Source organism: Astatotilapia calliptera, chromosome 3, assembly GCF_964374335.1.
Source record: "Astatotilapia calliptera chromosome 3, fAstCal68.1, whole genome shotgun sequence".
Classification (NCBI taxonomy): domain Eukaryota; kingdom Metazoa; phylum Chordata; class Actinopteri; order Cichliformes; family Cichlidae; genus Astatotilapia; species Astatotilapia calliptera.
In genome coordinates this window covers 53,106,750-53,124,400 of record NC_137424.1, presented here as the reverse complement: position 1 = coordinate 53,124,400, position 17,651 = coordinate 53,106,750, and the positions used below count along the sequence as shown (strand labels likewise).

General features: G+C 38.9%; 2 protein-coding genes and 1 long non-coding RNA gene across 5 annotated transcripts; 1 reads left to right on the top strand and 2 right to left on the bottom strand.

Moving 5' to 3' along the window:
- On the bottom strand, positions 1-5,648 carry LOC145425473 (endonuclease domain-containing 1 protein-like). The gene is made up of 3 exons (XM_080298533.1): positions 5,555-5,648; positions 3,425-3,784; positions 1-2,469 (listed from the first exon to the last, which is right to left on the bottom strand). The coding sequence occupies exons 1-3, from the start codon at positions 5,600-5,602 to the stop codon at positions 1,882-1,884; spliced, it is 996 nt and encodes a 331-aa protein (XP_080154659.1). The 5' UTR covers positions 5,603-5,648; the 3' UTR covers positions 1-1,881.
- A 2,664-nt stretch (positions 5,649-8,312) lies between these two features.
- Positions 8,313-16,392, bottom strand: LOC113019046 (Fc receptor-like protein 5). 3 transcript variants are annotated; one of them, XM_026162528.2, is made up of 4 exons: positions 16,086-16,392; positions 10,898-11,164; positions 10,554-10,817; positions 8,313-9,273 (listed from the first exon to the last, which is right to left on the bottom strand). In XM_026162528.2, the coding sequence occupies exons 1-4, from the start codon at positions 16,114-16,116 to the stop codon at positions 9,167-9,169; spliced, it is 669 nt and encodes a 222-aa protein (XP_026018313.2). In that variant the 5' UTR covers positions 16,117-16,392; the 3' UTR covers positions 8,313-9,166. The 3 variants fall into 3 exon arrangements, with proteins under 3 accessions (XP_026018313.2, XP_026018314.2, XP_080154661.1); XM_026162529.2 differs by lacking the exon at positions 16,086-16,392 and adding an exon at positions 15,067-15,381; XM_080298535.1 differs by lacking the exon at positions 16,086-16,392 and adding an exon at positions 11,374-11,514.
- Positions 13,629-15,337, top strand: LOC145425484 (uncharacterized). The gene is made up of 2 exons (XR_013906184.1): positions 13,629-15,003; positions 15,087-15,337. It is a non-coding gene; the product is annotated as an uncharacterized LOC145425484 (long non-coding RNA).
- Positions 16,393-17,651: the final 1,259 nt, after the last annotated feature.

The window sequence follows — 17,651 nt, the reverse complement described above, 5'->3', positions numbered from 1 at the left end:
TGATGCTCCAGTTGTAATTTATTAGAACCACAATAACATATTAAATGGTTTACAAAGCACTATAGAGAGTAGTTACAGTCATATAGTTTAGCATGGGCTGCATGATGTTATGGTGATTAGCACCACGGCCTCACAGGAAGACAGTCCTGGGTGTGAATCCATCAGTTTCCTGGTCTTCGGTGTGAAGATTGTATCTTCTCCCAGTGCTGGTGTGGGTTCTCTCCAAGCTTCCACCCACAGTTCAATGATGTGCTGGGTTATATGGTTATTCTCAGATCTGTCTCTCAACAGTTCTGGCAATTTGTCCATAACTCCTCTCACCCTTTGACAGCTGGGATAGCCTCCAGCTATCTCAACCAGTTGTTGAGTTGTAGCTGGTACTACAACTCAGTACTTCAACAAATACTTCTCTTTTCTCTATAGCTGTTGGTGAACACATCATTAAACATTTTTTTCTGTATACCAGCACATCACAGTGTGTGTAAATATTGTCTCAAATTGTCCTTGCTTTTGCTATTTGATACATTTCTGACATTTTCAACCAAGAGATGATCTCAAAGCAGTTTATGTTGGTAACACCACTTATTTTGAGTATGAGTACATCTGCACCCAGTGTAACAATCACAATGGTGGCTGAACTCTGACTGTGAGGAAAAGAGAAAAAAATAACAGCACTGGCAGATAAAATACCCCAAATGCAGGAAGAATAAATGTCAAAAAACACAAAAACAAAGAAAGTAAATCTGATAAAGCACAAGAATCAATCAGGCACTCAGGAAGGAAAATAAAGGCATGAAATCAAGGCACATGATTCAGGTAAATTACCAAATTACCAAAACTATACGGTCATTATAAACACAGGAAAGAATAAACATGGAGATTACAAAGCAGGAACCACAGCTTAACAAATCCTTCATGCGATTCCCGAACCAAAAACATCATTATTCATTTAATCACATCTGTAGCTTTTACTTCATTATCATCTCAGGCATGAATAGTAGATAAATAAATGTGGTTTAAATCAGACATTTATAATTAAAATGTAATATAATTGCTAATTTTAAAACCATGCTTAGTTTCCCTTTATGCATGAGAAATGCTTTATGTATATCTTTGCCAAAAAGATATAATCCAACTTGTTTTATTTTTAATTGTTTTGTAAATTGCAGTGTTGATGTTGTTTATTCAGCCAAGAATTTTGATTGCAAGCTTCCTTTATGAAGCATCAATAATATTTGCATTGTGATGTGGTCTGTGGCACCTGTCTGATAGAGAACAATGTTTAGAGAGACTCTGGTAAGAAAACATCAGCATGAAATAATCAATAAAAATGACTAGGAGGAAAAACTGATGATGCCCTTTCATTTCACAATAATGATGTAAACTTTTGAATGTACTTTTTTCAGTCATTTCAAAGTCAATCATACAGTTCCTTATTATTTATTCTTTTAACATGATCGTGTTTTTTAACTTTTCCAAATCACTTTTCGATTAACCCCGGCTTCTCATATGGTGCTTACAGGTAGTTTTCTAAAAGAAAAAAAATTGCTTTGAATCAGAATTCTCATCTTTAGTCTGTTGCCTTATAAGGAATCTCATCACTCTCATGCGTCAAAAGGTTTAGAGTAAAACCTTTTGACACATGTGCTAGAAATCTGGACAGATGCAGCAGCAGAAACACTGGCTGTAGTACCCAGAGGGCCAGTTGTTGGATTGCCAGATGTGGTACTGTAATTTGGAACTGTGCAGGAAAGTGAGACAGATGTTCCAGGTGATGAGAAAGATTTGGAGCTGGGAGGGATTGGTGAATTACATGTGGAAGAAGAAGACTGAAGGGGTGGGGGTGGTTGTAGGACGAGTAGATGTACTCTTCTTTCTGTTTCACTTTTGTCGGCATTGGGCTTTGCAGGGACTTTCTGAGTAAAGCTCAGTGGCACTTTTGCCATTACGGCATTGTGGTCCAGGAAATGCTTCAATTCTCAGCTTTGTGTGGAGTTCTGCCAAGGTCTTGGTCTGCAGATATTTTGGGCCATCATCTGTGTTCTCACCCCAGTGTGCACTCGCCAACCAGCTCTCCTTACTTTGACTGTAACAGCAGAATGCCGACCACAGCACTGAAGGTATATTTATCCTTTGGTTGAGTGGGTTTTCATTGCCGGGCTGTGCTCCGATCACTACAAAGCCTTCTATTTGGTTATTGTTTTTAATGCAGTAATTATCCAGAATGCATTTAACACATCTCTCCATCAAGTTCCACCTACCATTGTTAAATCGTCTTCTTTGTGGAACAGCATTAGTCAGGGTATATGTAGAGTTTATGTCACCTTCTTCAGATCTATAAGAGCTTGGAAATAAATGCCCTCTGTCAAACTCTGTCTGTTTAGCGTAATCATTAGTTCCAGCCTGGTGGTCGTAGGTGATTTTCTTGTCTGCTGGTGTCATATTGGCATCACCAGTTTGGTTTTCAAGCTATAAAAGTGAAAATGATATATTAGTGATCCATGCATGGCTGCTGCAAAGTCGACTAAATGTACATTTACTAATTGGTTGATCAAAGTTGTATTATTTAAACATAATAACAGCCCTCTTAAGTTGTGAGCTTTACATATTTTAATGCTACCATTTAAAAAGGCAAACTTTAACTGACAAGACTGCTGTTACATAGGAAATATACAGACGTGTCCTATATCAGAAAAAATGGAAAATCTTTGTAGCGTCATCAACATATAAATGGGATCACTGAATATAAGTAATAAGTTAAAGCAGTAATACTTTATAATAATCTCGGACTATTCAGCATTAGTGAGGTATTAGTAAATGTTTCATTCATCATTTTTAAAGGATTACTCCTCCATAGTACGTAATTTGTAATTGCAGTCTTGAAATACTTTCATTTTGTTCTATAAATGCTTTATGTGGCAAAAATGCTCTACACATTAAATGCAGTCAAAGTACTGAACTAAAGGTTAATAACTGATTGAAGTAACCATGAATTACAGTATGAAATAAGTGTTAATAAAACCTTTATTAGATCGCTCACAAACAATGTGCTCATATCTTAATCGTTACGTATATAAATGTCAATGAAACTACTTTGTTAATCACTTATTCAGCCTCTCTAAATGTTACCATGAACGTGTTATACATGAGTTTATTAATTAAGAGAAAAATGTCTTACTCACTAATAGCATGACATTATTATAAAGTGTTACCATAAAAGTTACTTTTGTAGTTCACTGGAGTGCTTTAGTTGCAATAGCAGTAGCACAGCACTGTGGGTAGTTGGTTTAATTTTAGTGGTATACTAAGATTCACAGTAATAAATGTGGTAAGTATTATCATCACGTAGCACTGCATTATGAACATATTTTATTAAAGCTTAAAAAGATGTATTAAATCAGATGGCTGTTACTTATAATGATACCTGTGGTTCAATCTTCCAACGACTTCCCTTTCCCTCGCCTCCACCTCTGTACTCTGCAGCAGAAAAAACTGGAATCCTGTTCTTGGTGTCGTACAGCGTCACAAACCTCCTGATGTCTGTCAAAGTCTGGCAGATCACTTTGTATCTGTTCTGGTCCTTGATGTTCCCTCCCTCCAAAATATCTGGGATGTTTGGTGGAGTTTTCTCAAGAAAAGACTCATTACATTGTGCCACTGATGCCACCACTGCAGTTTCAGTGGGAACGATGGACAGAAGGAGCAGAGTAGTGAGAGGCAGGAGGTGCTGCATCATCAATGATATCATCAGTGAGCTGTTAGGTTTGTAGCTTGAACCTATTCGCTGGAACGTTAAGAAAATATAATTACACTGCAAGCAAGACGCAAGTAGGCAAACATCTTCATGGTACTCGTGCACGGGAGAGACTGGACAGAGCGCCGTCCCTTCGCTTGACCCCAGTAGCTCTCGTCCGTTCTCCCATACACTGTCCTTTTATTGAGGTTACATGAATATGCATAGGTTCATTAACATACGACGTCTACATACAAACAAAGAGTACCTTGCCTGTGTGTGTGTGTGTGTGTGTGTGTGTGTGTGTGTGTGTGTGTGTGTGTGTGTGTGTGTGTGTGTGTGTGTGTGTGTGTGTGTGTGTGTGTGTGTGGACTGCTGATCAAAGGGTCAAACATCCTTGGTCAGGAAGAGGGTAGCCTCCCCCTCACCCTAGATGGTTCATCCTAGATAACACGGTGAGGAAGTCCTGCAGTTCATCTAAACAAAGAGCACTTAGACTAGAACAGACGTAGCTACGTTAATCCTACCATAAAACAATAAGACACGGTATGACCTCTCATGCTCCCAAAGTGCTGTCTAATACACACAAAGTTTGCAGACTATCAAGGATCAAAACCTCTACCAATCTACAACTAATTACAAAACTCTAAGCATATATAAGTAAATATTTCTAAGCATAAATGACAATCAACAATACAAATCTAACAGAGCCCTGTGTCATCGGGTTAGAGAAAAACAAAGACAGATATTACATTAAACATACTTCCTCATTCCCTGATATATACATATACGTGCATAATAACCCATAAGAGCCCAGACCTATTTTTACAGTCAGGAAAACTGTGGGCGAGTCAATGTTCAAACTTTAATAGAAACTTCCCTCAATGTGTAAAGTAGCAGTGTCACCTGTGTGACTGTGGGTTCTTAGGATGAAGGTTTCAAATTATGAGCTACGTTTATGTCCAAGTGTCTATTCTAGGATTCCAGTGTCATTGACGTGAATTCATTTCATCACAGAGAGAGAATCTGATAGCTTTTGTTTTTAAGATATTAATAACAGCTTTTAGAGTTAATCCAAGGTCAACCAGCTCCTCTCTTTACTGTGAAAAGGTTATAAAACATAAACCAGTATAGGATATTATTTTTTATCATGGCCACATTCTTAAAAGTAAAAAAAAAATAGGTTAATATATAATATTTAAAATAAACTATGCATTCTGTGAACACTGAACCCCACCCACTCTTCACACTTTAACACACACGTTAGCAAAGCACAGTCAGAAGTCAGTTGGATTAAACTGACAGAAACTCAAGCAGTTTTTCATCATCTACAGGAAAACACAAAGTGAGCCAGACAATAACTAAAACATGATTCAATAAGGCTTTTAGATATTCTGACTTGCTTCAAAACAGTCGTTCTCAGCTTTTCTCATTTAAATATCACCACTGCACAAACAGCACACTCTTAGACAGAATTTCCTGTTTCATCTTATGTTTGTTTTTGTTTGTTTTTTGCTGACAAGAGATAGGAGCAGGACTGTAGGTAACATACTGAAACATACATGTGCCACGTGTTCTCAGAGGTGATGAATACATTTTACAAAACACAGGTGAAGACATTCACAGAGAAGAAAGAAAGCTAGCCTTCAAAGTAAAACAGGAAAGCTGAATCAGGAATCCAGAACTTTGAAACTTGAAACACCAGAACAAGAAAACCGAACAGAGACTGAAGCTCGACTATATTCAGTTAGAATCCTTTTCAATCACACAAATTACAAATTAAAAGATGAATAAAGTAGGGATAAGTGGAGAAGTTCTTACCTCCAATGATCTGTGAAAACCAGCAAAATGACCTTGTAACAGGTTCATACAGCAGAGGAAACAAGACAGCTAGTGAGGACCTGGACTGCCTTCCACACAAATAAACTGAGCAAAAGAGGAAGTGTAGTTTTGGTGTTCTTCAGTGCGGAAACACTTCGTAAGTTTTCTCAGAACCCAACCAAACATGTTTTACATGCATCATTTTCCACATTAAAGTGACTTCAGCTTTTATTTGAGTTCTTTCTAAGAAGCAAAGTGTATTTCATGAAAAAGCAATGTTACTGCAATAAATAACACATCATCAGTGTGTGAATGTGTGTGTGAATGGGTGGATGACTGGATATGTAAAGCGCATTGGGGCGCTATATAAATACAGGCCATTTACATTTACCATCATTTTATATTTAAAAAAACATTAAATAATAAATGAGTATATTTATAATATAATATAACACAGCTTATGAAAGGTATTACATTCATATGCAGTAGATGCTAATCTGAAAGTGCTGCTGAGTCTGCAAGTGCTCGACTTACATGTTTTTTGTGTTTGTTTGTTTTTTCATTTTGTGTGTTTTAGGTTGTTAATGCTGTTAGTACATTAGCAAGTAAAGCAAAGGATCTGTTGTTAACTTCAACTTTAATAGCGTTTATTAATAAACATATTCACTGTTTTCTGAAGTAAAACTTTCGATCCTCAAAGAAAACAAAAAAAAGACAACTTTCTCACTTCAGCAGGTCTAACATCATTTGGTGCTCGTCTTTTCGAGAACAGTCTTCAGATGGACTTTGTTATCACAAAAACAACATGAAACAACAAAACAACAGGGACAAAAACTTTTTTTCTGACGAAACTATTCAAAGAGGAAGATGCTGAGGCTAAGATAAAGTTACATGAAACCTAAATTACGGTGTCATTCTTCACAAGAAATTAAACCAAATGAAACTAAACGTATATCTCAAACTGTTGATTGTAACATAAAGAGGAAGGACAAATTAATGGAAAACCTGAAGCCTTCTCTTCGACAATGCTCAGTCAAGTCTGTCTACAGTTTTATTTTGCGTTGTGTGTTTTGGTGAAATAAATAAATAGCCTAAGCTCAAATACAACACAACATAATATAAAGAATACAAGATACAGTAACTATAACTGTACAAAGGCATACAAAAAGAGCAGTTACACATTAACTTGACTTGCCATGACTTACAACAACTAAGGATACAAAGGTTACATGAGCAATAATCTAACTTGGAATTTGAGCAGTTTAATGATTAGAAATGAATGTTTGTAACCTTGAAGATCAGATCTGACTGACTCAAATTATAATTTGAATGCATCTCACTATAGTGAAAGCTTTTATGCAACACATAGTTGAATGTGTGACATGGGTAGGTTTACATCTTGGGATTTTTATTATTATCATTGTTGTTGTTGTTGTTACAATCCCCTCTACTAGGGAGGCGTAACATACACGAGCCCTCACACAAGAAACTGAGTAAAACAAAAAACCGACAGGGCTTTTTCAACAGACCACTTTACATGAAGGCATTAACACAGACAATAGTAAAAGCTAAGAGTTAACTGAGGCAAGCTAGCATCACAAAACTCTAATCAAGTTAAGTTCAACCAGGCACCGAGGTTAACAAACAAAATTCAATGCCATGAACAGAGTTGAGTGATCAAAGTTCAAAGAGGGAGGCAAGAAGGAAGCATGTTCAGTCCTAAGCAGCAGACACAGAGCCACAGGTGCATACAATCAACCACTCATTGCTTCCTGGAGCACCACCGGATCCCAGGCAGTCAAGTGTCTATTAGCAGGGCTGCACATAAGTGGTCCGCAGGTGCGCATGCGCTGTCAAAATAAAAGACGCACACCAGATAAGAAGTTGCAATGTGTGTTTGCGTCCATATAAAAGGCACTGTTTTTGTCCGCTAGAGTGGGATTTTCACGGCATATTCTGCACCACATCTGTGTGTTCATCATTTGTTTGAAGCCAGCTCACCTCCTGCAACCACTTTTCCGAGAATACGTGCTTCGGACTCCTTCTGACATTTCTTTGGAGGTGGAGGAACACCAAAGTAATTGCTTAAAGGAGCTTCTTGACATCTTTAAGAGTTCTAAACAAACGTCTGTCCTCCTCCAGAAAATCTTATGTACGTAAACGTGCGTTGCAACTTATTATTTGTTGCGCGTCTTTTAATTTGACAGCGCATGCGCACCTGCGGACCACTTATGTGCAGCCCTGTCTATGAGGGTTGACACACTGCAAACTGCATACAGGAGGGCTGGCACAGATCTCCAGCTAGCCAATCATTATTGAGTCCTGGCACTATTGGATTTGCTTGAAGAGCAAAAAAGCGGTCTCACTCCCTCAAGGCCCAGGGCCATAACAATTATTATTATTATTATTATCACCCAAGTTTGAATGGTGATTACCTAAAAAATGAGTGAGCACTGAGAAACATTTCTTTTTGTCACCTGTCAACAATGTAAACATGCTGATACCCTGAGTTACAGGCAGAGGGCTTCATCGTACATTGAACATTATTTTTAATTATTCCTGAAAAGTTAGTTTTGAACAGACATTTGGCTGCAAATCAAGGCAGCATCTATGTAACTTAATAGTCATTAACACATTTATCCTCTATATGAGTTTGATCCTTTTTGATTTCTTATAAAAATACTTCACCCAGATTTAAAATGATGCCTTTTTAAAACCTAAAGTGTATTTTCCTACAGAAAACACAAAATGCACTCTGTGATGCTCCAGTTGTCATTTATTAGAACCACAATAACATATTAAATGTTTTACAAAACACTATAGAGGGTAGTTACTGTCATATAATTTAACATGGGCTGCATGATGATACGGTGATTAGCACCACGGCCTCACAGGAAGACGGTCCTGGGTGTGAATCCATCAGTTTCCTGGTCTTCGGTATGAAGATTGTATCTTCTCACAGTGCTGGTGTTGGTTCTCTCCAGGTACTCCAGTTGTCATTTATTAGAACCATATTAATGTGTTAAATGGTTTACAAAACACTATAGAGGGTAGTTACAGTCATATAGTAACAAGGACGGCATAATGATATGGTTTTCTCACCACGGCCCCACAGGAAAATGGTCCTGGGTGTGAATCCATCAGTTGCCTGGTGTTCTAAGTGGAGTTTGCATCTTCTCCCAGTGGGTTTTCCAGCTTCCACCCACAATTCAAAGATATGCTAGGTTACTTGGTTGTTCTCAGATCTGTCTCTCACCAGTTCTGGCAATTTGTCCATAGCTCCTCTCACCCTATGACAGCTGGGATAGGCTCCAGCTCTAGCTCAGCTGCAAAAACTGATGGCTGGATGGTTAAATACTTGTCTTATGAGTACATGTTTAACACCATTACATACACAGACTCCATAGCTGTTGGTGAACGCATCCTTAAACATTTTTACTGCATCTTATCTCAGATGTTCCTAAATTCTTTGTTGCGATTAATTTCCAGCATTTTCAAATAAAAAGCGAAACATCATGGCTGTACAAATATAAAGATATATTTCAATATATGAGGGCAATGATATGAAAGAGGTCACATCACACTCATTTTCTCAGGTTTTCTACCATTAGCTCAGCGTATGAGTACATTTGCACCCAGTGTAATAATCACAGTGTAGAAGAGTTTCACCAGAATAGCACCAATCAGTCCAGGCACAGATACTGATGGCTGAGCTCTGACTGTAAAGAAGACAGAACAAAATAACAGAGTTGGCATAGAAAGTACCAAAAATACAGGCAGAATAAATGGCTGAAAGGCAACAATAAAGGAAGGAAATCAAACAATACACATTAGAATCAATTAAGTAACCGACAGGGAAAGCCAAAGCAGAAATACAGGGCACAGGAGCTTAAAAGCTCTTGGACTTTATATATGTATTTCTCATATTTACCTTCTAATTAAGTATGTGCAGATGAGATGTGTGAATCAGTACTGCACAGGCAGTATAAAAGATGGATACAGCCTCAAGGTCTAATATGCAAGTATGTTAAACCTTCATTCTTTTAATGGCCAGCAGGTGGAGACTCCTGTGACTGGAAAGAGACTTCCAATGCTATAGAAGTCTAGGGGAAGTTCCCTCACTCTGTGACCTCTTTAAACCTTTTTCTGTTGACTTGCTTGGCTCAGCCACGAATTTCTAGTCATAATAAATAAAATATGAAGTTCCTTTAGTAAATTATGGCCTTTATTGAAATCAGAATGAAGGATTATCCAAGTAATGCTCACTCATGAATTAATTACCAGTCATAAGTTCTTGAACAATGAATATGCATTGGACACCTCTTCCCTTATCATGTCCATTTCAAAGTGGTAAAGCACTCAATTTGAGGTTTCATAAGAGTACTTCACTAAGTAATGAGTGGTGCAAGAATGGCTACATCCACTTTTTATACTGTTTATATTTTTTTTGACCATGCAATGTGCATGTGGATATACTGAAAATGTGTGACTGCATTTTAAATAGTTCCAATTCAGCATTCAATACAGTGCCAAATCACAACAACAGCTACCTAAAAGCATTTTATATTGTAAGGCAAAGACCCTACAATAATACAAAGAAAACAGTGAAAACCCCAACAATCTAATAACCCCCTATGAGCAAGCACTTTGGCAACAGAGGGAGAGAAAAACTTTCTTTTAACAGGAAGAAACCTCCAGCAAAACTATGCTCAGGGAGGGGCGGGGCCATCTGCTGTCTGTAGCGACCATTTGGGGTGAGAGGAGGAAGACAGGACTGCCTCAATAAGGATTTTATGCTTCACCAGTTAGAAAATAACAAAATCTTTTGAATATATGTCAATCAATCCTCAGTGACTAGTTTAAATAGGTGAAATTAGTCAATGCATTGCTTTTGGAGCACAATGAATATGTCAAAGGACAGACTGGGTGTATTTTATTGATTATGTATCACGTCTACCACATTTCTCCTCAAAACAGATGTCTTGTTGCCTGAACCCACCTTTGCCTTTGACAGCCATCCAACTCTGTGCTGACTGTCCTTTTGTTGGGTGTTCACACTTGTAGAAACCTTCATCAGATAAGGACACAGCTGAGAAAGTGAGGTTCCCTGCAGGCTGAGTACTGATTAAATGTCCGTCTTTGTAGAAGTTAGCAGAGAAATTAGAAGTCGCCTTGCTCTCTTCATCGTACTTGTAATAGCAGAGAAGTATCACTGTTTCATCTTCTGTCACAGGAAGCGCAGGGCTTTCCAGGATGACTCCATCTGAAAATCAAACCGTGCTATGACTCCTCAGCTGTATATCAGATAAAAAGTCTAAAACATCAAATAATAAAGAGCATTACATTTGACTGTGATGTTGATAGTCTCACTGCATTCCCCTCGATCAGACTCACACCAGTATGTTCCAGTGTCTGATGCATAGGTGTCCACAATAGTGCATGACGTCTGATTTGACACTCCCCAACCCGAGATACATGACTCAGCAGTTTTAGAGGAGGTGTTTCTCTTCAGAGTCCAATTTCCAGAGTTGTCTGTCCCTTCACAGCTCAGCGTGATCGTCTCGTACCAAAAGAACTGTGATCGGTCAGGATGGATGCTCAGCATAGCAGCTGGGGTTCGAAACATGAAATAAAAAGAAGAGGAAAAAAGCATCAGGCTGAGTTTTGGTCCTTTTAAAACATGCAAGTCTGCAGACTTGTGGTAAGCCCCAGACACACAGGTCTGGAGACCCCATGGCAAGCATTGGTTGATAGAGAAAAACATGTTCTTCCACATTAAACCACCTAGTGAATGACAACTGTTGCGAAATCTGTTTTACCCCGGTTCTTTTTATTCCTCGAGCATCCAGAGACGGACTTAGTAGTCATTTTCACAAAAACTTTACTCATCTTTATTTATCCTCATTTAAGCATGCATTCTTCTAGAAGGGAAGACTTGCCAGGCCGGTGCCCCTCTCCAAAATCTTCACTCATGATCTTTCACTCTGTGAAACACAGTTTTGTAGGAGCGACCCTATCATAAAACCCCCCACGGTGTGCTGCAAACTCTGTGTCTGTGTCTATGTGCACGAGCACGTGAATGCCTGTGTGTGCGCGTATCCGTGTGTGTGTAAGTGCACGTGAGTGAGTGTGCGTGTGGATGTGTGTGCGTAACAGTTAAAACACTATGTGCGTATATCTCTATGTACGTACCTTCCTGAGGGTCATAAAAGTCCACCTCCCTTCCAAACCAAAGTTATTTAGTTACAAACTTTGGGACTCCCACCCAGGCATGCCCTGAGGAATTTCCACTCAGCATTTGTCTTACTTACACAGTTCAACTGGGGGAGGGTCTCCTAAAATCTACTCCTAAGTTCATGACACAGTCAGGCCTTTATTTATATCCAAGGCAGTGTCAGTGTCTCACAATTCTATTACCTATCTAACACATTCCTAAACTCTAAAATAAGCTAAACATTCCTACACAACCTGATTTTCAGTTATTTCAGAGCCATTGCTAAAAGTTTGATTTCCAAGCAATTTTACTCTGTTTTGTACATTTGATAGAATAGAATAGAATAGAATAGAATTCAACTTTATTGTCATTGCTAATGCACAGGTACAGGGCAACGAAATGCAGTTTGCATCCATCCAGAAGTGCTTTAGTGATATAGGTATATTACAATATATATTAGCAATAGTATAGATATGTAAGTATATTACAGAAATGGGTCTATTATGGTATGTTATAATGTACACGGTATGAAGTATGTTGTGAATATAGATAATACATTTCCTAACAGTGCATTAAACTGTACCCTTCCCTTCTTTTTCAGTTCAATTTCAGCTCTATTGAAACTGGCTTGCAGCTGTTTTTACCATGAGACATGAAGACAGGACAAAACTGCCCACAACTGCCAAGCCTGGAGGCCCTCTGGTGACCTCAAACAGGAAAAAGAAAACCAGGTTTCTGAAAATGTCACAGCACACAAACCAGAGAGGTGCTCATCTAACAAGGCAAACTGAAAACAATCTTGAGTGCGTATATAATGTGTTCATTGTTTAGTGTTCTGATGTGTTTCCTTCATCTAACTGTTTTAATGCTCATGGACAAAAAAAATGATCAGAAATCCACAAAAGATTAAGACCATATCACCGCATCATATCAATCTATTACTTGTAAGTCCATGACATCTGTGTATAAAATAATAATAACAATGATAATAATAGGAACGTCTCAAATTAAGACATGGACGAAAGCAAAGGCCACAGATGGAGTACACCTACAAGAGTGCACACTGTTTGAGGTTAATGACAGAGGGGGTTTGGAGTCTGTTACTGAGTGAACAGAGCGTTGGAAACTCTTACGTATTAAGAGACTCTGCTCTGTTTGTGTGATCTGCTACTTCTTGGCTGAGTTGCTGTTGTTCCACTTTGTAATAATATCACTTTCAGTTGATCATGGAATATCTAGGAGGGAAGAAATTCCACGAATGGACTTTAGTCATACCACGCTCAGTGTTTCAGTGACCTCTTTAGAACGACCCAATCTTTTGTAAGTGTTTGTAATGGCGGACTGAAAGGGTGCTCAGTTTTATACAGCTGTGTAAATGCAACTTAAAACACCTGTATTCAAAGATTAACAGCTGTGGGCCAATACTGTCGTCCATATAACATACGATCGCTAGGCAACTGTTTTACTACTGCCAGCTTGAGCTTGTAGGGCGATGCTTCAGTTTATCCATTTAAGCTCCATGCAGGCAAATGATTACACAAAACATCATCCTGTCCCTCCTGTATATCACCAGTATGTTGGAAAGCAGCAACATTTTAATCTCGTGTAGAGGCTAGAATACATTAAACAGAGTCTAATTAAAGCTGAAAATGGCAGATACAGAATGAAAACATTTGGCCTCCAGACCTTGTGTGGACCTTTTACTTTGTGGACCTTTTAACACCCGTCTCGTCTCTCTCTATGGACATTTCCCTCAAGAACTGAAAGAAACCCCTGTGCTTTTACCAAGACCCCTCAATGCGTACCTTAACTCATGTGTAAATAAAGATTATAATACTTTGATGCAACTCTCTATCAGCTCAGCATTTGGGTCTGTTTTTGCTTACTGGCCTTACAGTCTTGAAAAATATTACATCCCTACCTTCATTGTAGTAGGATTTCAGAAATGTAGAGCAATTTTAACCCTCACATGCACACACTCACACATAAACACAAACACACACACTCGCACAAACATAGAGTGGATAATTAGTTTTATTTCTTAAACTGTTTACTCTGTTTAGTTATACATTTGATAATACATTTCCTAACAGTGCATTAAACTGTACCCTTCCCTTCTTTTTCAGTTCAATTTCAACTCTATTGAAACTGGTTTGCAGCTGTTTTTACCATGAGACATGAAGACAGGACAAAACTGCCCACAACTGCCAAGCCTGGAGGCCCTCTGGTGACCTCAAACAGGAAATAGAAAACCAGGTTTTTGAAAATGCCAGAGCACACAAACCAGAGAGGTGCTCATCTAACAAGGCAACCTGAAAAATGAAAACAATCTTCAGTGCGTAGATAATATGTTCATGGTTTAGTGTTCTGATGTGTTTCCTTCTCCTAACTGTTTTAACCTGAAATCTGAAAACAATCTTTGGTGTATCTATAACGTGTTCATGGCATGCCTGATGCACTGGGATCCAGATACACTTGAGTCCTAATTATAGTCAATTCAGTTAAGTCAAGACAAAATCTTCAAGATTACTCCATCAAAATAACAATTGATATAGATGTCTCTAATAATAAGAAAAATTCATGATCTCTGGAAGATGACTGTACTTCAACAAAGTGCAACAAAGCTGCCTCTCTATGCTGAGACTGTTGAAGTCCTGTGTAGATGAGCAGACATTTCCTCTCCAGTTTCCTTCATCTAACAATTTTACTGTTTGTGAACAAAACAATAACCAGAAATCCACATGAACGTGAACACCAAATCTCCACATAACATCATTCTGTTGTTGAACTAGTGGCAGAAAATAAAAAATAAAAAATAAATGAATAAACCGCTATTTGGAAAAAGGTTTTGTATTTAATCCAAATCATCTAAAAATTTAAAATCTTCCAAAAAACAAACACACAAAAAAATGTCCAGAACTTTATTTTTCTTGGTCTCAGAAGGATTTTCACAACAACACCCTTGTGATGCTTGATAATATAGAGACCCTACGATGTCACGGTCCCCGTGTCTCTCTGGTTGGCCCACGCTGGCTACAGGTTTTGTTGTTGTTAGTTTTAGTTTTTTGTCTCTCCTCCTCCTCTCTGCCTGGGTGGAGCTCATTACGGGCTCTCACTCTTGGCCCACGCACCCCTGTGGATGGTGTCCACCTGCGGCTGATCTGGCTGATTTCCCCAGCTGCTATTTAAGGCAGTGGCACAGAGCAGCTCACCGCTGGAACGTCGAACCACCTGAGTTTGTGCTCGCGGCATATTCAAAGAAGAATCGCTTACACGTGTTTTATGTTGTGGAACTAACCTTTGACCTTCTGTCTGTAGATTCTGGACCGAATCACCGGACCTGTCCAAGTGGGGCAGTGTGTGGAGTGTTGGAGCGAGTGCGGCTGAAGAGGAGTGCGTGTGTGCGGAGGAGCGGTGGCGGTGACTGAGTGGAAGAGGAAGCGTGTGTGTGGATTCCCCCCCCCCTTCTCTCCCTGGAGCCCTGGACCCCCTCCCAACTCACTGTACATATATTTTGCACTAAGGTGATCCCTATTGTAAATAAATCCCCTTTTGTTTCCTTGAAAGAACTGTCTGCGCGTGGGTCCGTTCAGTAGCCATGACATACGATATTAGTAAGTGAATTCCAAATACCTTAAAATCTCCTTTGAGCAAGTACTTTAAGGATAATGTGGGAAGAAAGAAGTCCCTTTTACAAGAGACAATATAACTCAAGGGTGTTAAAATATATAATTATGTTGTTTTCACGATATACATAATGAATAGTGTGTTTATCTTGGCATTGGTACCATTGTTGGCAGATCACAGAGAGTCCACGCAGGTTGCAAAAAGGAACTAACCGGACTTTGTCCACTGCTGATATGTTGACATGTTGCAGTAGGAAAACCATTTGTGTACTTTGCCAACTTGGGTTTGTAGTGCGACGCTTCTGTTTAACAATTTAAGCTCGCAGCACAGTAAAATTATCATGCAAAACATCATTCTGTCCATGCAATATATCACGAGTACGTCCGAAAACAGCAACGTGGAAGTGAGTAAATGAAAGTGAAATTAAAATACAGCAAATCACATTTTTAGCTTGTGACGAGCCGAACATAAATCAAAACCTAATAACTCTGGAAAAAATGGGAGAAATTTAAAGCAGAATGTGTGAGGAAGCAGCCTCTCATCAAGTTGTACTTTGTAGGACAAAGAAGTAATCGTATTTTCTTTGAGATCTTTGGAGAAACATACACCTAATAAAACCTTCCTGCAAGCTCAGGAATTCTTTCAATTACAGCTGAATTAAAAACAACTAAAAAAGTAAAATTTACTCACAGATAATCAGACACGTTGAAGAGATCTCCATTGTGCTTTGGTGCTCTTTTCTTTCTTAGAAACTTTTCAGCAGCTCTCTGACTTGCAGGAAGTTATTAGGGTCGCACAGATGATTAGGTGTTGGTGGGCTCTGCAAAAAGAATCCTCATATTCCAAATGTCAGATCAACACTGTGAGCACATGCAGGGGGCTTCTATTTTCCACCCCCTGTGGTCTCTGTCTGCAGAATGCAGTGCTGTTTGGTTTCCCCCTCCAAACACTTATCCTTCTCATGAATTTACACCCCCACCATTTCACACCTACCCCTCTGAAGCGGCTTCATGCCGTGCACTTGAGCATGACAGGAAATGAGACACCCTTCAGTAAGTGGAAAAAAGTGTAAAGTCTCTTTTTTACACTCTTTTAGAAGTTAAAGCAAGCCTATGAAATCTTCTTTAATTGAATCCTCTTTTTGTTTTCGTCAGAAGACCAAATTAATTCAATAATAATAATTTAATAATTCACAAAGACAGGGCGCCTCCAGAATTTTTTCATACGGGGCCACTAAAAATATTGTGGTCGTGCCTCCAAAACAGAATTTTAATTTTTATGTTGTTGTCAAATATAGGTTGCTTGAAAAGTATGGCAAAAAGGAGAGAGAATTATAGGTTTATATGCCTAGTTAATATCCTGCTATTACAGCTGATATCACTGAAAATAGGCACGTATGAAAACCAAATAATATTTTGAGTCATAATAATCTGTTTTAACAATAACAAGTGCATGTTTCAGCTCATTGTAGTGTGTCTTCATCTCTCTTGTGCTCTTGTGTGTGTGTGTGTGGGGGGGGGGGGGGGGGTGCAATGATTCAGAGGAAGATTCACTGGGAAATCACTACGCAAAGTATCATTCTGACTCACCGCTATGAATCACAGCTGTGTTAAGAAAAAGTCACAATGCTTCAGCAAGTGAAGCTGAAGCGAAAAACTTCAAATCACAGCACACTCAATGATAGCTGTCAACTTATCAGGTACATAAAGAAGCAGTGATGCAGAGTCTTGTGTATTTAATTAATCCACCAAAGACTCTTTTAAGATCCACGTGTTTGACTTCATCTGTATCGACAACAGGCAACCAGTAACGATCCTACAATTCCTGAAAGCTGTGCACTGCTGCCCTCTGCTGGTGTTTACTGATCCTACCAAAACCTATGCCAGATCAGCCAATCCCTCCGTCTGTTCAGTGTGTAGGGTTGCTCTGGGCCATATCTCTCTCTCTTTCCTAAACCTAACCAAGTAGGAAATAAAAGAACGTACCAAGTGGGGAGGTAGTGGGGAACAGGTGCAAAGCAGCACATACTCCCCCCCAATATTTTGGTTATTTGTCCGTCCTCCTAACCCTGTGGCCTCTGTGGTCTGAAAACAGAATACATGTGAAGAAGTCTGGTTCCCTCTCAGATCAAAGGAATTAACAATGTCGTGATTGGAGGCAATAAGACGCATGGTTCTCCTGCACGAACAGCTTTTGTTGAACTGTAGCAGCAGTGTACGTGGCTATCATCAATTTTCTCAAAACATATACACATAC

Excerpts from the sequence above, each read along its gene's own strand:
- LOC145425473 (XM_080298533.1), bottom strand. The coding sequence starts at position 5,602 with ATGAACCTGTTACAAGGTCATTTTGCTGGTTTTCACAGATCATTGGAG. Across the intron at positions 3,785-5,554 it reads GTTTTCACAGATCATTGGAG|CGAATAGGTTCAAGCTACAA; the intron begins GTAAGAACTTCT and ends TTAACGTTCCAG. Across the intron at positions 2,470-3,424 it reads GTTGGAAGATTGAACCACAG|CTTGAAAACCAAACTGGTGA; the intron begins GTATCATTATAA and ends TCACTTTTATAG.
- LOC113019046 (XM_026162529.2), bottom strand. The coding sequence starts at position 15,373 with ATGTCATGGCTACTGAACGGACCCACGCGCAGACAGTTCTTTCAAGGA. Across the intron at positions 11,165-15,066 it reads CTACAGACAGAAGGTCAAAG|CTGCTATGCTGAGCATCCAT; the intron begins GTTAGTTCCACA and ends TTCGAACCCCAG. Across the intron at positions 10,818-10,897 it reads TATCAACATCACAGTCAAAT|ATGGAGTCATCCTGGAAAGC; the intron begins GTAATGCTCTTT and ends TTTGATTTTCAG.